The sequence below is a fragment of the Prinia subflava genome, chromosome 2 (assembly GCF_021018805.1).
Source record: "Prinia subflava isolate CZ2003 ecotype Zambia chromosome 2, Cam_Psub_1.2, whole genome shotgun sequence".
Lineage (NCBI taxonomy): Eukaryota > Metazoa > Chordata > Aves > Passeriformes > Cisticolidae > Prinia > Prinia subflava.
The window spans coordinates 83,020,132-83,046,701 of NC_086248.1; the positions used below are offsets into that span (position 1 = coordinate 83,020,132).

The 26,570-nt window shown below is 36.3% G+C and overlaps 1 protein-coding gene across 2 annotated transcripts in view; it reads right to left on the reverse strand.

Annotated features, from left to right (window-relative positions):
* The window catches only part of SRBD1 (S1 RNA binding domain 1), a 125,160-nt gene that overhangs the window by 16,678 nt on the left and 81,912 nt on the right, over positions 1-26,570 (reverse strand). For both annotated transcript variants that reach the window (XM_063390813.1, XM_063390812.1), the window contains exon 19: positions 1,501-1,607. In XM_063390813.1, the coding sequence (XP_063246883.1) occupies positions 1,501-1,607 (107 nt within the window). The remainder of the gene's footprint in view (positions 1-1,500; positions 1,608-26,570) is intronic.

Here is a 26,570-nt window from a genome sequence, read left to right on the forward strand (position 1 = left end):
TCACAGACAGATTATTAATCATTAGGAATGGTATTTTCCTCAAAAATTTCTTAGAAACATTGAGAAATCCAGCTTATTCACACTGACAAAGGAATGTTACATAGTTGACAGAATTTTCCACTGATGATCTCAAGTCTTTCAAGCACAATACTCAGCAGTAATACTGTAGCACTGTCATGCTGTCCCTGTGGATGAGGATGTGTCAAGAAGCATATTTGATGCATCAGAAACCACAAACCAAAAGCTCCTCTCAGGCTGCAATCTAGCTAGGGTGACAATCTCATAAACTGGATGTCTGAAACTTAAGACTACATCTACACAGAACAGTAGAGTTCAAAGATTGGAAGCCAGATTAATTAGAGCACACAAAATACTTACACAATGTGGTTATCACCTGTAGCCCTGTCTGGACAGGGTCACCCCACATTCAGTTTTGTGGAGGCACAGTAGCATCTCAGGCTGATGCTTCCTGCTGAAGTGGACATCATAGCTGTTCCTTCCAACACAGCTTATTCTATGATTCTATTCTTTTGATTCTATCAATGAAAGTTTAATTTGTCATTTAGGTACCCTGCTTTCTTCCTAAAAGCTGATCTAAATGTGAAGCATGTAAGACAGAAGGAATCAGATGTTGGCTAGGGGCTGGATACGCAGAGAAAGAAAATGGAAGTGGAAAACCAGAAAGAATAGAAAGAGGGTCTCTTCCAAAATATGAAATGAGGTTTTTAAGAAAGATTTTAAGGGGCTAAACAATTAAAATATAGAGCTAGCGACAATACAATTTTCCTACTTTCATATCTAATATAATTTTCATTACTGATTATGGACAACAATATTATGGAAGAGTATGGACAGAAAATTTTGGACATTCTTTTCCTTCCTCCCCTTCTATGGAGGATGACAGAAGCACTTTTGCTCCTCTGAGAGTTTGTTGCCTAAACAATACTGATTTCTACACACTCAAGAGAAAAAAAGCTTTTCGTTTCTAACCATGAAAAATAAAGTCCAGAACATTCTTCAAGTAAACATAGCATAGCTACTTAACAAAAAAAAACCAAAACCCTGTAAAATGGGGTAAATTTTTCAAGTTTTCCCTTACATCTTTCCTTTTCTCCTTTTCTTGCTCAAGTTTTACAACCTTTTCCACTTAGAAGTACCTATAAAAATACCTTCTAAGAGACAAAGTACATTTCAAAATACCTTTCTCTGTGTAAAAATTACTTATGCCATGTTTTTTCCAAAATTGCAGTGTTGGCTGAAAATTTTTAAATATCTGTTTTTCTCTGAAGAATAGTTTTACCCTGGAGAATCACACATATCCTTAAAACCTGAGTCTTAATGATTCAGTGAAATACTGTCTTACTGTGTAATTTTTATGTAATTGGAAGTTTAACACAAGAGCCATTTGCTCCAGCTGAGCTTGAGTCAGATGGCAGACTAAACAGAGACTCTGAGATCCAGAGCCGTGTAATTACTGGAATAGGAAAATGTTTCACTCACCTTAATAGTATTTCTGAGCAGATGTTAATATCAACTCCTACAAAGCTGACACACTCTTCAACCACACTGTCCAGAGTTGCTTTGAGCAAAGTCTGTGATACATCATGCTGAGAAACAAAAATGGAGATATCTGGTTACTGAAGTACTGAAGTATACATAAACAGGAACTGCATATGGCACTAACACAGTAAAAAATGAATTGTGGAATATATTTTTCAAAATATCCCAAATATCTCTTTAAAAACAGCTTTGTCATGATACAAATCTCTCAAATAGACATTCTTCACATCCCTGTAGTGTCCTTTAATAACTATTTCCCTGCATCTTGTAAAAACAAAACTTTATTAAAAACATGATTACTCAAAAAAGAGTAATGCTTCTGGTCATCCATCATGTCTTCTCTTTAATCTGACATTTATTTACCTATAAAATCAGTTTATTAAAAATAAAGTAGAGAAGAGATCACAAACAAAAGTACAGCTACTTTTGCACCGGTACACACAGATATTTGCAAAATAGTCCCATTTATGAGCATCACACTACAGTAGAGTTATTATTTACTAAAAGAAAAAGCCAGGTACTGTATGAAGGTAGGCAATACATACGGTACTTATCAATCCCATGGCAACAAAATGTTTCAAATTTTGAACACATATTTCTGGGAAGATTGGCAGGTCTTTGACCAAAGCTCCACTAATGCAAATGTTCACAGGGTTTTCCCCTTTTCCCCCTAAAAGCAAAATCAGTCACACTTGTCAAAGGTAAAAGTTCTGAAGCTCTAAGATTTCTTTTCCTCCCAAATGTAGGCATACTTCAGTCTGTAACTGCGAGTTCCCCACACAAGCCCATCAGTGCTTGGAAGTCTGACCTGGAGGGAGAAGCCTCTCTAAATGTAGGAGCTAATTCAATCACTATGTTGGCTTAGCTTCAGGGCTCTTCTGCATCACTCATGTAAATCTGGGTTGATCTGCTGTGGTTTCATGATGCATTCATTTAGGATATCAAGCTGGATCCAAGCCAAGGCACCAAACACTTCATCCATTACTTTGTTTCACGTTCTAAGCCATTCAGATCTTTTAAAGATTTCACGGTTAAATTTAACATGCCAATAGCATCAATCCCAATCTACTAACATTGGTAGTTCATTAAGCAGTGATTAATAACTGAGCCAGTCATAAAACTTCAGGCAATGCATTTCATAGCTCCCTATGTCAGGTGATGGTAATGGGATACATTTTTATGATGTGAAATACAATAAAGTTACTTACAAACACAAAGCTCATATTTAGCCAATATTAGTCTTCCTAGATTAATTTTGTATGCAAGACACCACGTGCATGCATAAGTACTGGCATTTGCACACATTCTTGGTCTCATAATCACAAAGCTTGCTTATACACTTGGCAGATAAACATCAGTTTCTACTTACTAATGTGTTGCTACTGCAACACAATAGCTTCTTTTTTTGAATAAAGAGACAAACAAAAAACCATACCCTTAAAAGAAGTCTTATGTTTCCTTATGTTTCATTTTTCTGACTTACTGAAGATGTAGCTTCTCTTAATGAGGAATATATTCCCTCCTCCTCCTGGCATCAGTCATGTAATATACTAGAGCTAGACAACTCCAGCTCACTCACACACTCCTGCAAGGATGCATTTATATAACACGGCACAAGAACCAAAATAAAATGTTCAGAAACAACACCCACATCTTCTCTTCTTTGCCAAGTACAGTTGCCAAATACTGGGCTAGGTTTTTCACTAAACGTTTTATTTGAGGTTCACTGGAAGACAAAAATTCTAATTAATTTTTTTTTCATTGTGATAAAAGAAGGCATAAGGAGAAAAAAATGCAGAGGACAACTTCCTTCTGCTTTTAGGGAAGGTGACTGACTCCAAAGTAGTTGCAAGTTGATTATGATACAGTTTCACAAGTTACATTAACAAATTCTATTAACTGTAGCAGTTCTTTGCCACCTCTAAAAAATACCTTGCTCTAGACAACTGCTCTGAATATAGTCTGTGGCAAAGAGAAGGGTAGACTGCTTCTTCTCCAAGTTTCAGATTCATTCCTTAAGATTATGATGATTCTTCAATAGGAACAACATGATTCCACAGTGCCTTATAGCATAGGGTGTAGCAAAGAAGGAAACCCATTTATCTGGTCTAACCTTTCTAAGGGGTTCTTTCCCTTAGAAGAGACTTGATTCAGCAGAAGCTTTATTTCAAGCCTTCAGAAAGTGAACCTGGATAGCAAATCAGTCTGCTATATTCCCCAAAAATCAAGGAAAGGATCTGGCACAATCAAAAGCTAAGCATCCTAAAATATCTCTGCTAATGGACAAAATGCCAGTGCTCCCAGCACCTCAATCCCAAATGCACCATTGGCATTTATCTAAAGACCTGAGTCTGTGATTCTAATAGTCTGCGTAAAATTCATGAGATACAATACACACATCTTGAAAAAAACGATACTACATAACTGTCTCTTTCTCTTGCCAAGAAGACAAAAAGTTCTCAGGTCTTTCAAAGATTGCTTGCATCTTAACTTTATTTGTGTTTGACAGTCATCATTAAAGAAACCAAAACAAGACATGCACAAGTTGTTCTTTATTACTCGAACACGTGAATGTCACGTGACCTGGAATGGACATCACAGCGCCCACGTGAAGGCACAGACAAAGTGAACAGGCAGATGTGACAGAACAGGACAAGCATAAAACAGTCCCTAAGCTACCAGTACCTCACTGAAGGAACACACATTTAGTGAGTGAAGTTGTAAAAGCCAGGAAAACCTTCCAGATGGCAAACCTGCCTCCCAAGATGCAGCTACTGACCATCAAAGCTTCCTTTGGCTATAATGAAGAATTTTTTTACACCCCTCTTTACACTGAAACAAGGCATAGAGAACTGTTACACATTTAGTGTACAGTGCATTTTCTACTCTTCCAACAGTTTCACTGATCTTCTCAAATATCAGAGGTTAGATGATGCTATATACTTCTGTGTGCTATTTATAGGCACTGAGGTGGTATTAAATGAGTCAGACACTAGAAACACACATACACCCTGCTCCTCACTCCCTACAACAGGTTTGCAAAGACAGGAATGATGAACTGTGGCATTAAGCACATCAGAACAAAACCTGCACAAGTACAGCCCAAGTCTAAAATGCCAGGCTGCTTTCAGTGTGAGGTTATGCAGAACTTTATGTTTGTTGCACAATCTCTGACAACCCCTCCACACACCACTGATCATTGCATCAGCTGATCCCCTGCAAATCCTTCTAAAAAAAACCACTTTCATAATAGCACTGACTCTGAATACATCCCACTGAATGAGGGTGTCCCTGCTCAAACTGTTCAGTACAGCCTTTAAGCTCAGAGCCAAGCACACAAGGTGCTAGCACAGCTAAGTCTAACAAGTAGAAATACGTCCTTTGGTGTGACTTTCAATCTTCTTGAACTTATAGCCAAATATAAAGTTTTACTAAAAGGATATTCAGAAATGACTGCCATTAAAATATTCCCTGAAATAGTACATCTCAAGCAGGTAGACTTGACTTTATATGATCTCCAAAATGATGTATACTCCCAGTTTATGGAAACTAAGGCCAGCAGAAGTAAAGGGCTTGTCACAAACTACAAACTTGCATTTATCATCACCCTCCAGAAAACAAAGCCACCTTGCTTCACAGATACTATTAGCAAGAATTTACACATTTGTTTGGTTTGAGCTTTTTATGGAGAGGGCTATAGAAATTAATCTGTCCTAAGAAGTGTCAGGAACTGTAGCCATATTTCAGTATTTGTTTCCTAAGGAGCTACCAAGTGAGCCAAGGAACAAGATACAGAAAATTACTTGATTAATTGAAACAGTGAAGGATTGTCAATCAGTAAATGAAATTCAAACATTACGTTTGTCTAATATTTTTATAAAGAGTATCCCAAATATAACTTACATTCATGAACATGGAAGAAAATCAAGGGCAACTATTTAGCTTTATGGCCACAATTACTGCTCAGATTAGTCCAAGGCAAACTTGTTAAAACTACCAGAAAAAAAAATCACACATTTCAAAACAACTATTCAGCAAACCCATACTAAAAAATCCTAACAATCAAAATAATTTCATGTAATTTCATCAATCATGGCACATAATGTTAACCCCTGAAAAACAACGTTTAAGAACACCTAATATGTGCATGATAGTTTTGTTCTCTCATTATGTCCCAATACTTCAGCCATCTTTTGCCACATTGTACATAGCAGAGAATTTACTTATTGTGTATAGCATACTCCAGCCATATTGTATGTAGCAGAGAACAAGGATTGTTGCTTCACTCAGTTTCAAGAGTTACAAACACCCTGAGGATATAATTAACATTACTAAAAACCTATGGGTTCCTTGAGATGGCGCTCCCTTAACTGTAACTGAAATCCCTTCTACAGTTTCCAAAACCTGTTGATGTACACAAAAGGAAGGCAGTATTTTAAATAGCCTCTCAGCTCAGTTATTTCTAGCAGTGCACCAGTACAGACACTGTAAAAATACATTTGTCATCAGCACAGCAAATTTATCAAGTCAAAGAGCCAGTGTTCACAAGAAGCCTGAAGGTTGTACTCAGCCCAATGTGCGTGAGCGTGGATGGTGGATCAGCACACTAACTTTGCCTGAACACTAGATTACCAGTGCTAGACTAGAATGGGAAGCTTTTACATGCAAGTAAACTACAACTCCAAGCTCTTTACCTTTGGCAACTCCAAAATATGCCCACAATACTAAATCTCCATACAACATTAAAAAAATACACATAATTAAAATGCCTTTGGTAGTGTTTTCTTAGTTCCCGACAAAATCAGAATTTCATAAAGGATGGTATGATTGCATAGGTATCTGAAAGACAAATTCAAACAGCTTAAAAATCTACTGCAGCACACAACAATTCTGAAATAATTATTTTCCATTTACAAACATCAGTAGACATTGACCCAATCAGCCTGTGCGTCATTATTGCTTTAAAATGCCCAAGAGCCAAGCAAGGCCCTCCCAACACAGTCAAGCAGGAATTATTTGCTCCCTGCCGAGCCTACAAAAGTAGTGCAGACATGACCTAATGATGTTGGTTAAAAAGCAGTGGGGAGGGGATGAGTTCTCAAGACTGGGCAGCAAGCTGCAGGTTCTTGACCCAGGCTCAGCATTACAGTACTATAACAAGATCAATATTCATTCTAAATAAGACTGAGCTGTGTGCCAGACAATCTATTTTGGGGTTTGATCAAGTTATACCTCACTTGTCCTTTGAATCCAGAAGCCAGCCTTCAATGAAGTAAATGCAATTTAACTTTTTTTTCTGTCTGATTGAGTCCTGAAAGACTCCTAACACTTCATAAAACATTATTTTGTTGGTACCTACTATTAACTTCTGTATCCATGAATTTTAATATCGGCATGTGACACCAGACAACACGCCTCTCTAAAAACACTATTTTTTTCTTTAAAGAGTGGCATAACTGTGCAAACGGAATGACTTTTACTGAAAGAGAAATTAGGTGGGACAATACATCCTAAGCAAAGTTAAAAATATATATTACTTTACAGAGATTCAATCCATGGCAATGTGTTTCAAAACTTAAAAAATGAAAAAACATTACTAGTGCTGTAACCTATATACAATCAGCTTCATTTTAAATGCTTGTGAAACCACAGAAATAAAATGAATTCATAGCAAACCCTCAAGTACAGCAGGACTAAAGTAACAGAAATAGTCCAAGGAGAAGCATCTTTTCATGTCCAGAATTAGAAAAAAATTTAAAATATACCTTACATGTCAGGTGGAAAAGTTGTAAAGTTCAGGACTGGGATTTTCATCTCTAACACCCTCTGGAAAATCCCTTCCAATTAGAGTCTAAGAAAACAAGCTTATCCCTCTGATGTTTGATAAAAGGATTTTGAATTTCTTTTGAAGATTATTTGTGGTTTCTCCAAATGTTATATTGTTTTAGGATATATTGTTATCCTATGTACTTAACTTTGATTCATTTCTTGTTTCAAAAATCCAAATTCTGTTTATTTTGACAGCATATTACTATTACTGATATATCCCAGGAGAAAGAAATAGATTTAGATTTTCAAAGAAAACGTTAAAAACAAACCCAAAGTCTTTCAGCTCTAACATTTTAAGAAAGTAAGAAAACAAAATGCACCAATTTATCATGTAAATGCTTTGAATCACTTGCAGATTTCTGGAATTCATCTTATATTTACTTGTGTTTGTGTCCTAAAAGAAGCAGTAATACTGCCAAGCTTGTTACACAAACTCAGTTCCATCGTTGACACATCTTATTTCTAAAGTTAGCTTGTGACATGAGCAAGTTAGCAGAAAACTATGTATACCCAAAACCACTCTCCCCCTTCCAAAGCAGCTATAAGCTGTTTCCAATGCATATTGTAAGGTGACTAAGGAGCAGCAATACAAATTTCAATTATAATTAACTACATCATTCCTGGAGATTTCAGAGGGACATTTTGATCAACAAATAGCAAACGCAAAAATCCAAATTACTATAGATGGAAAGCCTTGTGTTTCATTTTCAATCCAAACATGTATTTTGGGACTCTTAAAGCTATACCAACATAGGGGATATCCTGCAACACTACAATAAAATAAAGCAAAGACCATAAGGAGTGGAGCTTCATAGATCACACGGTTAAAAGGCAACACATTCAGTTGAAGATTTTCCTGAACACTGCTGAAGGATGAGAGAAGAAAAAAACAGAAAATTGTCCTAATAGAAGGAGAAGATACAAAGCCCAGGTGAGTGTGGCAGCTTTGTTTAGTCTGAAGTCAGTGACTATGCATTGCCCTGCAGCAATGGGTGAGGAACAGCAGTTCTTGGGTGTAGCATTCCCACCAACCTTACTCAGAGCAAAGGGAGTCCCCAGAGGGTGTGAGAAGCTTGGCAAGAGGCTACTTAAATACAACACGTGCTTCTTCCAGCTCCATTGAAGACGTGTTGGGGTTCCTCTCCTCCATCCCTAATGAGGAATGTGCTACTTGAAATACTATTAAAAACCACAAAAAACCCCATAAATTCGTTTAAGTGTACTTTCTATAAAGGAAAGATTAGTATTGCTGATGGATATTTTATTGGATCCTAGATGTCTGATATAAGAAACCTCTTTTCACTGGCTTTCTCCAATTCAGTATACACAGCAACTGCTACATCAGGCTCATATCAGCAATGCACTGAGAATATATTTCATACAATGACCCATCTCTCATTAGAAAAAAAAAATATAGAAGTCAAAAAATGACATTTAGTAGTGTTTTAGTCCCATACCCCACAGAATTAGCAATTATATAAAAATAGTCAAGAGACAATTAAGAAGGGGAAAAAAGGTTTTATTTAAGGTGATACTACCTCCTGAAATTGCTTAGTGAAAAAAGCTTTACGGTAATCCAACTTTCCTCAACCCCCCACCCTGGTCCCCACCTTTTCTTAAGTAGATCAGCTCAAATGAAATATGTTTTAAGAACTCTTGCGAATCCTGCTGCTATCTCCTTCTCTTCTATTTGGCTGCTCCTTTACTTTGATCAGACACTCCTTCCCCCTTGATTGCCAAGCTCTTCCAAAGCCTGGCTAAAAGCAAAAACGAGCTAGGAATGAAACAGAATGAAAGACACTGTCCTGCAGAAGACAGCCAAACCCAAATAAAGCAAGCTTATTTTCTCTGCTTACTAAAAAGCAGAGAAAATCAGTGTGATTGACATATGGCAACTCAAAAAAGTCACTCGGAGTAGTGTTTACTGAATGACCCGTGGAAGACTGAAAGCTGACAGAAAACCAGGAAACATGTGGAAAAACAGAAGTTAGCTCAGTTAGCAGCAGTTAGGGATTTGACAGGCAGAGTACATAAGAATCCATTGTGCCATTCATATCTTCGATAAATGAAAGCAATTTCAGCACCACTCATTACATACAACAGCAAGGTATATTTAAAGCAAAGGAATAAGCAAGCAACTGGCAAAAAAAAATCACTATGATACAGTAAGCTTATGACTTGTCAGCAATGTGTTCTGCAGTAAGCTTAGCAAAATTTGCATTAAAGCGTATTTAGCACTTTTCCTATTACATATATAGCACTAACAAAGTGTTTGCACATAGGAGGTTGAAAAGTTGACAGGTCTCAATAATAAATTAATTGTGCTAACATGTCAACGCTAAAATGTTTTCAATGACAATTTTTACAAGTGAACAAGAACACAAACATTTCTGTCATTCTCAAAACCAAGCAACATTTCAGAACCACCATCACCATCGACAGTATGATTGTTACTGCTAATGTAATTAGCATAATATAAAGAGTGAGAAATCAAAATGAGCCAGTAGAACGGCATAAACAAGAACACTACATGTACTACCCTATACATAAAAACAGCAATTGAATACTCTTGTAATAGACACATTTTTATTCAAATAAATAAGACCTCAGCAGGTAGAAGGAAAAAAGCACAAATCAAAGAGCACTTATTTTACCAGCATCCCTGACAGAAACTGATTTGTGCCCTTATAACATAGTCCTTATGTATATTCAAGAACTGGAAATTCCTTCAGCAGGCTTCTTTAAAACATTAAAAAAATACAGCATTTGCAAATGTGTAAAATAATACCTAATTTTGTAGTACAACAAATTGAGAAAAAAATTTTGGAACAAGGTTTTCTTAGGCATACTCTAATGTAAAATCTGTAAATAATAATTGGATTACTATTAGGAATTTACAAAGCTTAAAGACACCTACCAAGTCAGAGCTTTTAACTATTGCATATATGACTATTCATTGCAAATCTGTAATCAGGTCACAGCATCATTAATTTTAAAAACTGACCTCTATTTCCCTTGAAAAATCTTTTATTTAATAATTGATCTAAAACTTAAATAAAATTTTAGGCAAGCTTGGGGAAACGAAGTTAGAAACCAAGTATTTGACAAATTAAGACCTAACATTTTAGCAACTCTGAAAAACAGATTTTAAAATTAGGTATCATTATGAATTCTAATTATAAAAACTTATTGTCCAAAAAAGCAACTACCAGCTCAGTTTTAGTAACGTTTGTAAGTAGGAGGAATAGAGTTGCCTATTTTGTACCAACATTTACAACTTCAAGCCAGTATATCACTGAGCAAGAGGGGAACTAAAATCACCTCTGATTTTGCAGCATTTATGTCTGCCTCTCACCACCTGCAGATGACTTACAACTTCCAGAACCAAGGCTCCATTGAAATCACTGGCTGATGTCCCTTTACATTAAGGACAAAAGTTCAGTAGCAGTTTTATCTGTGCTTTGCAGCACTAAGAGTTAAGAGATGAGGCAGCAGATGGATCAAATATTAGACAGGATTGTTCAATGTGTGTCAGCTTCAGCAAATTATTAGTTACACTGAAATAATCCAGAATTTTGAAATATGAAAAAATAAATTGCTATTGGGATTCTTTTTTTGTAGAGAATTGGTATTTTAGGAACACTGCAAGACAGCTGTTCTAAAGAACCTTTATTAGGGCATCAAGCTTTTGATGAATCCGCACACAAGTTAGCAGTTGCTCTGATAGGAGATCAGATAACTGAGACACCTTAGATCAGCTATGGCAAATCTTCCTCCTCTGGAGCACACAAAGATTAGCAGAGAAGCTCAAATGCAAGTCTTATAGTGAGTTTTAAAACACATAACTGGGTAAGCTGATGAAAAGAGTGGAGCGAATTCAAATGCTGTTGTGACTGAGAAGACAGCTTGCCTGGAGACTGGTCATCACTAACTCTGGCCCAAGCAACATCACCCCTCCTCTGCAAAAGGAGGTTACACAGAGAGCTAATGCCATTCCCAAACTGCAAATTTATCTCAGACTGAGGGATAGCAGTGGATGCAAGACTTGGCCACATAAAGATTTGGTGTGTATCACCCCAGGTTCAAAGGCAATTCTTGCATCCAAAGGTAATCCCACAAAAACACACTTCTATGGTAAACAGAACAGTAGACTTAAGAATAATAATTAGGAATAATAGAATAGTAATAGAATAATAATAATAATTAAAATATGATTTCAAAAACAAAGAAAAGTTTGAGGAAGACAAAAATATGAAGGTCCATTAGAGTAAAAGCTTAAGAAAAATCACTATTTTTTACTCCCTAAAAACACAGGCAGCCAAGAATGTGAAGAGAAAAATGTAGCTCCTAAGAGTCTAGAAAATCTTCATGTTAGAGTAGTGCATTCTCAAAAACTCTCAAGTCACTTCATAAAACATCAGAAGTACTCAACTTCTTCCAAACTTTCAGTGGCAGAAAATGCATAGCTGCATAGATGCAGAGATACAAAGTGGTGACTTTTGGTTTTGGTGTACTTTACTCAGACTACTTTGACCTGTAGGTGACAGAACTTGTGGGAGATATTTGCTTACAGAAACAGTTCTGGTTTTGCTAGGCTATTCTAAAATTAGAATAGTAATAACCTCCCCTGCCACAGTCGCACACATATTGAAGAACCTTTAAACTTCACACTACTTCAATATAAGTACCTGAAAACAGTCCCAGTCTCACAGATGACAAATCAAACCCACAAGAACTTAGTGATTTCTCTGAAACTAAAGAATAAGTAAATGAACCAGGAAAGGATCACAATTCTTCATTTCCTGACTACAGCCCAAGCATCATTACCCAGAAGTGAAGGGTACACATTTCACTTCTCTAATATCTTATGATGTTCATGCATTGATCGCTGTGTTTGCTGATTTCTTGCATCAGGGACAGCTTACAAATGTTTTTGTATCTTTGTTTTCAGCTGTCCATGTACAAAAGAATTAAAACACAGCTTCTAAAGTAAAGGATATTTAGAGCTAATAACCATTTCTCATCAAACTTATTTCTTTTATAAACTTATTACATGCTGTCTTATTTATTACAGCAGGAGTAAAAAAAGTGCTGTAACTGAACCTGTTACATTGTCTTCCAGAGGAAGTGATGACACCAGTTCACTGATAAAAATTAGTCTGCCCTCTTCCATAAGTTATTTTCAAGTAGCAGTCAAGACTGGGATGCAAAACTAGGCTTTCCTCTAAGATGAACAGATTTAAAGTCTCGACGAGGAATTGGAAAATGAAACTATTTAATACTCAGTCAAATCCTAGCAGTGGGAAAAGGGTCTTCAAAAACTGATTCCCAAGTTCTCCTGTTGCTCTTAACTTTTAGCAACATCAACTAGACCGCCTCACATGTACAACCAAACAGGACAAATGCCTCCAACACTGTTTCAGTTAAGTATATTCCTGAACTACTGTCTTTGTAAAACAAGGTATGTGAATAAATTAAAAACGGCTTGTACTTTGATTTGGGGGTTAGTGGGGGTTTTTGTTTCTTTATTTCTGCTGTTTTGTTATGTTTTCTTCTTTCCTTTTAAGTTAGGTAGGATTTATGGGGAACATATTTTCATTATTTCATGTATACATCTAAAAGAGAACTAAAAACAAACTTTCAAGTGGTTCAAGTCATACACATAGCAAAGACCTCTAAGTATGATGAACGGAAAACTGGTCCACAGTATGCTGAAAAATGGGTAGGTTAGGAAAACGAAAGAGAGAATTGCACATAGACACACACAGAGGATGTCACATCAAATGAGAGAAAGAATTACTTCCTCTTGAAAATGTTTCTCAACAGAAGACAAAAGGCTTCTAGCCACAGCAGCCATTTTGAAATTTATACTTGGAACAAACAAGAAGCTATAACTGATGTTCTTTATATTCCTTATGCACAGATACATTCCTTAAGTACTCTTGGTGTTCTCCGTAATTCAATTCTAAAGCTTCAGAAAAGAAATCCATACCTCATCAGGTTTTTCAAGAAAGTTTAATTTCTTCCTTTTTCCATCTGCACACACTGCGCCTCATTGTGCTAAAATATGCATTTTCTTCATGTGAAATTCTGTCTTTAAGTCATAGTCAGTAAAAGAGTTCTCTTAGAGAGTTGCAGCTTGAGAACATTTTCAATAGCTACTTAACACAAAACAAGCACAAAAAGTTTGCTATGCAGAACTTATTACACAGCAGACTGAAATTTCAGCACCAAATTTTCTTTATCACATACAAGAGTGTTGTAATGCAGTCCAGTTCCAGCCTCCGGTTTCTTCAGATACCAGACATGTAAATCCATGCTGCTATTTTCAAAAGACTACTGCATTTGCCTAGAATTTACTCATATTTTCAACTGGTTCAAAGGTTTCAGAAAACATTCATATCTTTAAGGAGTTTATATAGTAATCTATTTTCTATTTGTCCTAGTTACGGGAGAAGAAAAACAGGCCAAAAACACATTCATGGCAAAAAACCACATTCTGAAATGTTTCTCACTCAGGATGCAGACACTCCAAGAGACAGAAGTCTTAGCAAACTTCTTCCCAAAGCCCTGGATAACTAATCCAAACAACACATTAAGATATGCCATTTACCTGGGACATTAGCTTTTCAGAAAAGATTGTGGAAGAAGCATAATGCTTTCTTAAATAGAGCTAGGAAATTATATGGTACCTAGTAATAGCAATGCTGGATCAGATCTCAGGATGTGATAAAAGAGAAAGACACTCTAATGACATGCACACAGAGGGAAGGAATGCTATGAAAATAAAGAGCATGGACATACTATTTTGCACACAGTTCAAGCCAATAACTGCACCATTACCCTTCTTATCCATACTTACAAGATCTTCCAGCAAAATGCCTGTATTCTATAAAAGCACAGCTCAGAATAAAGTACTTCTAACAATTGCCCTTGGGTAAGCAAGGAAAAGCTATGGCAGGACCAGATTTACCTGAGATATCCCTCACATATTTGTTCATCATAACATATATACATAACACCCACCAACACCCATCAAGCTTTACTACAGCACTGTACAGAGAGGCACTTGCAGAGGAAAAGGTCCCTGATAACTTACACTTTCTAAGAAGACAAAACTGAGAGCATGATCAGGAACACTGCCTTAAAAAAGCCTTAATTAGGATTAAAAGTAGTCTTTATCCATAATTTAGGAATAACTGGATTTGTCACTGACTTCTTTCACCAAAGAGACAGAAATTTAAGAGGACATAACAAAAATAGTATTTCCTTTACTTCACCTCTCCAGTTTATTGCATCTATCAAATTAAAATAAAATGGACAACTATACAGCAGGAATTAAGGCTGGAGAAAAAATACTCAAACAGATGGGGAGGGGGTTCATATTTACAAGGATTGTCCAGATTATCAACTTACCCACTCTGAGGTTTTGTGATGTCCACATTTATGCTAATCTTAAGGGATGAAAAAGGTACGAGAATTTTCATTTACAGCATGCTTCTATACAAGTTGAGGAAGTAAATTTTTAATCAAGTACCGTCACTTAACTAATTACAGGGAAAAAAAAAAAAGAAAAAGAAAACAAGGCTACTTAATTCCAAAGCCCAGACAAACATGTCAACCCCAGAAAAACTCCAGGTCCACTGAAGAATTTTTATTTTGCTCTGTATAATAACATACAGGGCTTGAACTACTACAAATAAGAACAACACTTGTTCTTGTAAAACAAATGAGTTTGTAGACCCTAAATGTATGCTTACCTTGCTGAAACTAGTGTTTTTCATTAAAAATTTAACTTGCAAGCAAAGATTTCTATGATTGCAAATCACTAGTGCTTCAGTTCTTTATTTGATACACATTCTGTCTTAACATACCCTTTTCATAAAAGAAGTCACATGAAATGACCATACACATTACTGAAAATTTACCACAGTTTGCTAAAGAAGGAGTACCAGAAAAAGTTACCATATTTTTAAATATGTAATATTAAAAAACCCAACCAATTTTAAATGTTAAGTCCTATTGCGGAGAAGTTACAAGAAAAATCCAGCTTGTGTTAGTATGCATGGGAATAGTGTGAAGCAACTGCTTGTTGGTTAGTCTCACCTGTTCTCTATATTCTCCTAATTATTTTTACATGAAATATGTGTATTTGCAATCAGTAATACATGAAGAGAACGTATTTCTACAGCAAATGACATGGCAGGCAGCATTTCGCAAGGGTAACTATGTCCCACAGCATCCAATGGGACAGTAGCCATTTACCCATAGCCCCTGTACTCCAAGTGAAGTTCAAGGTCCCAGGACTTCCCTCTGCATTTTGCACCATTTGGGTCCAACTTCACAACAGTTTAACTTTCCTTTGAAGCACTGCCACATCAGGGCAGTTTAAGAATGAAATCTGCTTGCCCTTAGGGCTTGATAGTGTTAAAGGGCAAAATCCTGGCTCCATTTGAAGTCAGTGGGCAGTTTGCCATTTAATTCAATTGGTCTCCTGTTTCACAGTGACCTTAGGGGTACACCAAAAAGCTTGTACCCATGTATCCTGCCTTTGCTTGCAGGAAAAAGTGGTGGCATGTATTAGCTCATAACAGTAATGTCTGGGTGGCAACTAGAATGCTTTTACTTTGAACGTTCACGTTCATGCTCACAAGCATCCACAGAAAATTACAGAACAGAACTGTAAACATTGGTTCATCAACAAAGTTAATCTTCTGGTTGCTGCTCAAAAATTCATTTTAAAATTTAGAAACTAGAGAACAGGCACCTGAGAAAACATTCACTTTTACTTAGTCTAGATCATTTCAAAGAAAAGGATGAAGCAAATCATATTTATTTCACTGCAAGAAGTCCCATGGTTTTTAATATTAACTAAAATGTGGCTGTACCAGTGCCAGATGACAAACATCCCAGGAGACATAAGTGGGACATATTTCACATTACCACCTCGGCATCCTACACAAACTACACAGGGTTGGATGAATACCTAAATTTGTGTATCACCACAGGCAGGTGCAAATCTACAGGGAAGATTTTCTAAAAGCAATGAAGCAGTTAAAAGAATAGTTGATCAGAAATTCTAACTGTGGTATAGAGAAAATAATACATTTTTAATCTATCAGCAGTTCAACAACTTAAAATTACTTGTAATCAATCGCATTATTACTCATGTCTTTAGAAAACAAGATTTAAATGCTCCCAAATACAAATCTCACAAATTTACGCTTACAGGACTGTACAGACAACCTGTGGAAAACCCCAAATGTCTTCCTGTGTTTTACTTCTCACACTCAAGTAAAGCTATCCATCCAGTGACAGATGCTGGGATGCTTGCATCTCTACTTTTTTCAATTCCCTTACATAAATAATAATCTTTTTCAAAGTTAAAAATACTCCTCTTCCTTCTCAGCTAATGTACATGGGTACATTATATCCTTATTTAGAAGCTTGGCAAGAAACACACAGGGAAATTGATTTTGCGTAATGTCTCTCCCTTTACCACTTTCAACATTCTGGCATAATATTAAAGACCAACTCGGTAAGTCGACAGCAGAATATTTCTGTTATGCATTGCTTTCTCAGTTTTTGTCAAGAAATTACATCAGTAATCAAGGTTCAGAAAAATTGTTTCTACCACTAGATTTTCCTCATAGCCAAAATTTTAAAAATAAATAATAATTAAAAAGGCTGCAGTTAGTAATTTTTATCTTAAGACGTAGTATTTGTACAGTTATTAAAAAAACATTTTCCATTTATTTACATCATATAAAATGAAAATACATTCCATCATTGAAATTAGGTTCTCCTAGCTAGCCAAGGAGAGGGAGAAAGGGGAATGTCAATTAATCCAATTACTGACAGAGAAGTTATCAGGATGAGTACTTATCAGGTCAGGTTCAAAAACACATCAGAAGCAACAGTGTTAAAAAAACAGAAAAGTAAAATGAAAAAAGAAAAAAGCTTGCACTCCCTGTGCTGAGTAGCACTATTAAATTCAGATGCAGGGTTGTGTTTAGGTTGGACAGGCCCCAACAGTAGAACAAAGTCAGTCTGTCTTAGTACCATAACCAAATTCTACAAGTTAACAGCTTTTCATGAAAAGCTGCCATTTCAAAATGTCAATCAAACCTGAATATAAGTGGGAACTCCTGCAGAAATAACCAGCTGCAGGTTTGAAAAACATTTTTCACTGAAAGTGGAAACACAAAAGATGTTTGAATGAGATCTCTTTTCATTCCTGTAACAGTAGACGGTCATTTTCACAACATCAAGGACAAAAACACAAGACAAAATTGCAAATAATGTCTTGAAAGAACCATTTGCAGGGGTGATGAATGATTCAAGTTACAAATGACAGAATTATTGGCAAATGGAAACTCATTAATATGAAAAAGCTTCTCTTATAAGACTGCAGTTTGTCTCCACTTTCTCTCATTGTATCTGAATGATTGGGTTGTATGTATTCATTTCATTGCATGTTTAATATCGGCTTTCTCACCTTGAGGCAGCAGCTTGCGCTAAGATCATCTGATTTGCAGTATAAGTCTTTTTTGGGGTTCATGTGCTTAGTAAAGAATTGAACTACTTTCACTTAATAAAAATGTGGATTCTAAGATTCTACCAGAGCAGAGTTAAAACTTATGATCTTCCCGCAGGGAGAACACAAGTTTTCCAATTCAGTTCTGGACATACAAACATAACTAACTCATATTTATTCAATAAACCAAGGGGAAAATATTATGTATACAAGTGGCCATTATAATGGAAAAGCAGCTTACCAAAATCCCTTTGGCCACATTCTCCTTTCTAAAGAACATTGCATGAACAAAGCCATTTTCTCTACCATCTGAAAGATGCATACCACATCTGAAAATGAATTCGTTGTCCAAATATGGGCTTAATCAATTTCTTATTCAACAACTGGAGTGATATAGCAGTGATTTGTTTCACAAATCTCTACATTCAATGTCATGAAACAAATTTAGTCAACAGGGAGACTTAGTGAAGGGTCAAACCAGTATATAAGATTCCCCTTTCCAAAAGGTAACACCTGCACTGTAGTATCATTATCCATTTTGCTTATTATAAACAAGCAATAAAAGAATAATTTGCACAATAGATGAACATCTCAACATGTTTAAAAATTTAGAGTATTAACATAGACATAGTGCCCTATACATATTTATCTCCTTCCAGCATGACGATCACCACACAAATGAGAAAATGTTAACTCTTTTGAGTGACAACACCTCAAGTTACACTTTTCACCAAACTGAAAACACATTTACAAGTTACATAAAAATCACAAATGAGGACGTGATGAAACAGCATAGTTATATTAAATGTAACTGAACATACTTAAGACGTAAGAGTTTGAAGAGTCGGAAATCACATATAACCCTTCAGCAGCATTCACTGGAAAGTAAGATGCTACACAACATAAACTGAAACAACTTATCACCATAACCTCACTGTACTGAGATATCAGTTACATCACTCAATTCCACACTACAATACTGTTTTCTATGGAACACTATCCCAAATCTTAATCTTCATATTACACTGAATATATGCATATTACTCTGTAATACGCATTTCTCTAGTGGCAGGCTGCAGCAGACTACCACAGTCACCATAGAATTTTTGCTCACCCTTGAGGTTCATTTCAGCAGAACTGCCACAGAAATTTATCAATGCTGCTCCCAACAAAAAGACAAAAAATACAGCAAGATTTTTTTAATCTAAATTTTACCTAAATCTTGTTCTTATCACTTTGTATACCTAACATTTGTTTTTAAGTATGCTGGGGCATATACGCTCAACTCTGAGGTTTTGGGGTGAATAATACGCAATATGAAGAAATAGCCGAAGCAAGATTAACTTGATCATAGAATGCTGCTACCAAGCCATTTAAAAACAGACAGAAAAAATAAAAGAAGGAAAGAAACAAACTGTGCCAAACCTAGTGCCTTAGCAAGCAGAGTGTTTTTGAACATTCTCAAAAGCATTTACTATTTACTTCAGGAAACAGCTTACAAGTCAACACATGCTGGAGATTTTTTCATTTTGTTTTGCTTTGAGCTGCCAATTGTTAGTCAAGATTACTATTCATTTTACAGGAGTGTTAAGAATGCAAATGGTTAACAGTAGTATAAACTATATACTTGGTTTAAGTTTGAATGTCTAAAACTATTACACACTGCATTCATCTGCATTCCCTGTTTATGGGAATGAAATATGTAGTCATTTGAAGTCCACAATATGTATACTGTGTTTGTAATAACTGCAGATTTTACAAGCACATTATTCTTTCCATTAGGATTAAAACCTCACCGAATAGCAATTTGTGAAAGAATTCTAGCAGGGCCCTGAGCCCAGAACTCTGACCTCTGATGAGATGCTTGGCAGCAACAAACTCTAGGTCTAAGCAAAACATCTGGTTTGAGTTAGACTTCCTGAAAAAATAGCCCCTGTACTGGGGAAACTGGTATTCACTCAGCTTTGTCTATACACTTTGACTGACTGCAACACTGTTGCGGGGGGGTGGGGGTGTGAGGAAGAGAAAAAAAATGCTTTGCCAGAACGCACGTCAATCACTGTAGACTTCTTGGTGGCCTCCGAAGAGCCAGGCACTTACACTAGGAGACACTGTACACGTTTGTTCAAGCTTCCTGGGATTTTTGCTATTGTACTCCATAGCTCAATATTTTTTTCAGAATTAGTGCCAACTCTGAATTATCTAATCCAAAACAACAGTCGAGTTCAAAATATAAATTCTGCCTGAAGAAATAGTTTCTGCAGATTCTTTTTAAACAATGATTGTCTTATCATCATTTTTCTTACAAATTTAGACAATCACTGTCATCATAAAATGAATGAGGATATTCCCAACAAAAACACAAACTCTCACTGCCAAGAAATTTGTAAGAACAGCAACAGCTTTTGGTTGGCTCCCAAGACTTTTCATAGGCACACATTGTTACATGCAGTACCTAGAGATAAGAGTAGGACAGAAGGGTAACTAAAGAGAATGCTGATACAGTGGGGCGGCTGTGCTGAGCCTCCTGCTCTCAGACCTGCAATCAGCAAAAGCTCCAGCAAGAAGGATAAGAAAAGGTTAGAGCCGGTTCTTGCTTCACATTTTCCTGAGATGGGAAGTACACCCTATCACAGGGTAGGTGAAAACTAAGAAGTACACAATAACTGGCAAGAGCTGCACTTTGTTCAAGCTGGCAGCCCAGGTAAGGAGCACAAGAACAGCTTGGTGCAGTGGGTAGGACACAGCTTTGCTTATAGACGTGACTGTCAAGAAGTATGTGGCCAAACTCAATGCAACAGATTTTTTTTTTTTTTTAGGACACTTTGTATTTCTAAGCATAATACTGAAATATTTTTAAAATAGTTTAGCCATAATAATGAAACAGCTAGCAGTAGTTACTGAGACCTGTTACATTACTAGATACACAAAACAGCATTAAGTATCTTATATAGGCTAGGGAAGCTCAAGATAATTGAATTTGAAAGCAATAGATAGAGAATTTATGGAGATCTTTGTTAAAACACTCATCAATGTTGCATATGAACACAGGTATGTATAAGATGAGTGATAAAATTTATCTATGCACAGATTTACTATGTATGGAGAAATTTACCTTTAGGCACTATTAGTAGGACCTATTTCTATTAGCTGAATGCTTTTTCTGTACACTGTCTACTTAATAAAATATATTGTGGTGAAAAAAGCATCTGAAAAATTATTTTCATCTATCTACTGCTCTATTTTACACAAGTCTGTCACATGACTGTATATTGTTAATGTGCTCATAGTTTATTTTCTTCTTGTGATTGCTAATGCAATAATATTTTTATGCCTGTTCTAGCAGTAACTTTACACTGGAATTAAATGTCAATTTCTACTTTCCACCTCCAAAATTTTAAATTAAATGCCATGGATACCGACCCCCTGCATTCAGGCAAAATGCAGCCACCAACTCACAAAGGGACATTTATAAAATAAGCCTTGCTTGTTTGAACTGCAACACTGCCATTGCTGGAGTTTCAGCTGGGAGACTTAAATAAATAAAAACAAACCAAAGTAATAAACACCACGTTTTATGGAGCTGCACAGAATTAAAGAAAAAAAAAAAAAGGTAAAAAAGAAAAGAGGTCCTCCTGGCCAGCTTGAAAGATTACACTTAAAAGCAGCCTCTCTCATTCCGGAAGACTTCTGGCCCCGCCACTCAATGCCATTTATGAGGGACAGTCAGCTGTGGGCAACAGGGCCACCCACACAAGTGCCCGTGATGCCCTTTGGAGCTGCAATGAGATGCCCTTCTGTCCACGACTATACAGAAAACAAAACAACATTCCAAAGTAAGACAACTTAGGAATTTTCTGAGTGCAACAGGAGTAATGAACCCTAAAAATATCTCAAGCAACATGAGGCATGTGGAAAAACAGAGCTCCTTAGCCCAAGGCTTTGTATTATATAGTTATGTTCTCCATGGAGCTGAATTTTTCTACTACTGATGGCATTCCAGTGGCCCTGTTATCCAAACGTATGATATGAAACAGTTTCTTTTGAATTTGAAGAAATAAATCACATATGTCCGTAGACTTTAGTTTTCTGGAAGACTGAATATAATTTTAGAATCATCATCATCAGCTGGTTGACAGCAATAAAGACAACATTCACTTTAAATAACCCTGAATTATATACAGTTGAGTAAATTAGAATTTGTTTTGCTTTAAGGTCTTCCAAAGTTGAAGCCAACATGCTGAACAAAAATATTAAACTATCTATAACCCTGTGTCAACATATGATGCTACTGGGAATGGTAAGTGAATTAATTTTCCAAGGAAAATTAATTACTTATGACTTACAGTTGTAAAAGCAAACAACGTAACTCTGGATTAGGGCACATTTAATTTCTGTTTGGAGTAGCGATTAAATTAATTTCATATAATTCATGGTATGTAATGGAAAGCAGAACAAAGATGAAATCTTAGACAATGACTGACACAGAAAAAAAGTGTATATTTATGTTCCTGATACAAAAATAAAGGTCACAGATATTAATCACTGTCTAGCGAAACATGATTTTAGTTTTTAAAATGATTTTTTCAAAACTGTTTGTTAGGGTAAGTGTTATTAGCAAGATAAAAATCTAAAAAGCAACAAATTACAAAACATCAGAGAAATCTTGCATACTACATTATCTCAGTGAAAAAAAGACTACAATTTTCAGTGATGTCTGTTGAATGACATAACTGTCACAAAATTATCATGAGGAATAGCAGTACTAACTTAAGTTCCTCTTACATTAATTTCAGTTCATCTTACTCTTCAAGAGAAGAAAAATTTGATAACAGGTCCAATATTAAAATGAATATGTACGTTAACATATTGTATGAATTTTATCAGTTACCTACATTTTATAGTAAATACTTAATGAGAAAAATAAATTAATTGCTTAAGTAAACATATGAAAGAATTCTTGCAGCATTCCACAATTTGGTAATTGCTCGAACTGCAAAAAAAATTATTTTATGTATTTCATTGCAAAACATCATGTTTTTACTTTGCTTAATACAAACCAATCAAACCATATGTATTAGCAAACCATTTATGGTTTTAAAGTATCATAAGAATTTTACTTGCCACTTCTGTTCTCCTACCGAATGAAAGAACAAATTTTTTGCTGATTTCAGATTTTTGGGTATCAAATCAACAGCTGCTGGGCTATGAATTCACATGGAATCACTCAAAAGCATGATAGTATTAGTATTTTTCCTTATGAAAATGAATGTACTGTTAATTCATGAAACCAAAACAACAGATGCAACAGATGACCACTGCACAGCAAGCAGTGACTACGGAATTCCACCACAAATAATATTTACATTTGCGATGTTTAAACTGGCCCCCCACACGCATTCAAAGCAAGTGATTCACATCCCTACTGCCACTTCTACCTGACTTTAGACACCAAAGAGATGTTTTTACTGTGGTAACAGTTTGAACAATTTTATCATTATAGTATTCATATTAAAAACTGAATACAGTCCATAATATGACATCTTAGAAATTAACTTACTTCAAATAAAAGATGACTGAGCCTGAAACACAAATTCACAAACAGAAATAGCTCATAATGGGTACAGGTAATGCCATAAGTAATCTGCAGCCCTCTGGCTGTTCTTTATTGTAGTATTTCTAGGACTGTCCCTAAAATGAAAAGAACTTTAGTTATGAAAATTTAACTGAAACTTAGATGAAAGGAGCTGAACAATTCTTCAGTGCTAAACTTGTGTATTTTCACTTAAAGTTGTTAAACACATGAAATGTAAACAGCATCTCATACATTTCAGAAGCTGTTCAATCAAAATACTTTTACAAAGACAGACTTTATCATCCTCTTTTCTGTTTCAGCTTTTAGTCAATCAAGTTTTTCCAATCCAATGCACAGAGAAGGCATATCAAGCCGATTTGCAGGATCCCAGCCTCACAACTCCCATTTTACTCCTCTTGCCACTTGGCTCCCCCGTCAGAACAGTCTTTCAAAAAGTTTAATCTGCCTGGGTGGATCTTCACTCAGGTGGCCTGCCTATGTTTGTATTAGTTCTGCCCAAATACATTTACAAAACTGGGGAAAAAAACCCATGAAATATTAAACAGGCTTGCAGACAGATTACCCTGTATCTGGGCAATCCTGCTCATGACTTTCTATGTGCTTCTTTTATGGAGGTCTGGAAGTAAACAACCCTTACACCTATTTTTCATGAACAGTAACACATATTGCTTTAACCCTACTACAGCACGACTCACAAGTCTGTTGTCACACGGTGACAAAAAAACTTCCTAACAGACTTCTGCCAAGAGAACTGGTAATTAAGCAATCAGAAGCAAACTGGCAGGGAGGGAAATCTGTCCAGCTGCTGTTCCCTATCAACACCCTTAGATCATCCCACCTCAGGACACCAACACTTCTGGAACTTCCCTACTTTTCCTACAACCTCAGCAGCTCTGTAAAAGCCCACGTATACAGGTACAAACTCTCTAACAATAAACAGCAGCGGTGTGAGGGGGGGATTATTAGCAGTAATGTCTAAAATTTACCTGCAGTTCAGGTTGCTTACAGAGGCACATCTCTGACAAGTTTTCAAATGCTGTCCACAGTGCATTTTTGGTGACAGCAGCAAAAGGAGATGCAGTCCACGGGCAGCTTCATGAGTGACATGTGCAGATGGGGTGATACCACTGTGCTCTTGCACTCTTTGTAAATACACATGCACACATTTTCCTTCATTTCCTTAAAGGGGCAGCATCTCACCTCACTGAGCTGGCATGTTTTCCTGGAGATGCCAGTAAATACAGTGTGCTAGCTAAAATAACTAATAACACAACAGTTATTTCTATATCCCTTTGCTTTGCTGAAAATGGCTGTAATAGACAAGCAAAAGTTTATTGTGGTCTGCTGGCAGAACATTTCATTTTTCTCTGCCAGCCAGAGAATAGGTAGATGCAACCAGAGAAACTGCCAAGTTACAGGATATATAAACCACTCCTGGCAGCCAGCAGAACTGCTGCTGAAGATTAAATTACACAAACTTGCCAGAGGTGTAACTTACTTGGAAAGCATTCTTAGGTTTTGTGCACCTACTTCAGTGGGGTGGGGAAGCATCCAAAACATTATGGGGTTATTACCTCTCCTTGGCAAGGCTGTCTGCAAAGACTTTGCTCCCACTGGATGTCAGATGGTTTGGTTCGCAGAGCTTTACTTTTCAAAATGAAAAGTAATTTACCCTAGAAATGATGTTGGGCAAAGAGCACATATGATTTTTTTTTTGCTTGCTTTCCTCACAGATCTAATATTTCATCACTACTACTGGAAAATTAAGGATTCCATAACTTGCTCAGTGCTAAAAATCCTGTATTAAGCACAAACCTATTCACCAGCCTACATATCCATTTAAGTAAAGAAATAAATATACCATTTTCCTTACTGACAAGATACTAGGTTTTTGGACTGCTCTTAATATTTTATAGGTACAGCCACCACACCCTGTCCCTCAAAAAGTTTTTGTAAATCTTAAAATCTTGAGTACTTCTCTCCCTTTTCCACAAATTTCAAGGCAAGCATTCTCTTGCAATATGCAGCAAAAACTTTCAGTGACAATAATCTCTTTGCAGGAGACTACAGGTCCACAGGAGAGGTTCAAGTTTCCTTTACTGAGGAGCAGAGCTAAGAACACAGTGACGTACTATCCTGCATGTCCCCATCTTTAAAGTCCCCGTGACTTTATTCAGAGATGAGATTCAATACAGAAGCAGCCCAGAAGATACTTTTATTAAAATGATAATAATGGCAACATATCCTTATAGCCAGTTTCTTTCAGTCAGATTCCAGTCCAATAGTATATCTCCTTTTATTAAGTTTTTCAGCTTAAGGTACATCCATAACCAACCAGCTGCCATATACAGCCAAAAAGGAGTGATTTACATTTATTACTAAGCTGTTTGATTACAGCAAGATACACGTAATGGAATATTGGTATTCTCACCCTTAGACTTTACCTTGTTTAAGCAAAGTTTCTCTCTAGGCAACCACTTCAATTTAAGTACAGAAAACCATAAACAAGCTCATGAAATTCCAGTTATCCAAGGAGGTTCAGTTCTTTGCTGAACTGTGTGTGCATATTCAGTGTAGTAATACATAAGGAATGCTGAAGCCTTTTGTAGACAGGCTGTTCAACTGAATGTTGAAACCTGCAACCTACAATTCTAACCAGCAAACAACATTCCTGCTGAACTATGTTTCCACAGGAGCTATGTGAATCACACAAAATAAAGCACTGGTCACCTAATAAGACATCCCATATTCTTAATCAAAAGAAAAAGAAGTTGTGAATCCACACAAACTTGCTTTCAGAAGCTTAAGACAGCAAGCTCAATTTTAAGGCTGTTTTGACAATCCCACCTCAGAGGTTTAAAAAAAGACACTCTTGCACATCATGTCATCATACTTTCACATCATACATGAGTGATTCTCCTATGCTACCCAAGTAACATACCTAACTACTCATATACTCTATGAGTCAGTCAAGAAAACCTCCCAAAATAAAGAAAGTAAAACAAACTCCTTAAATATTCAGTGAAAAACACACTCTCCTCACTGGGA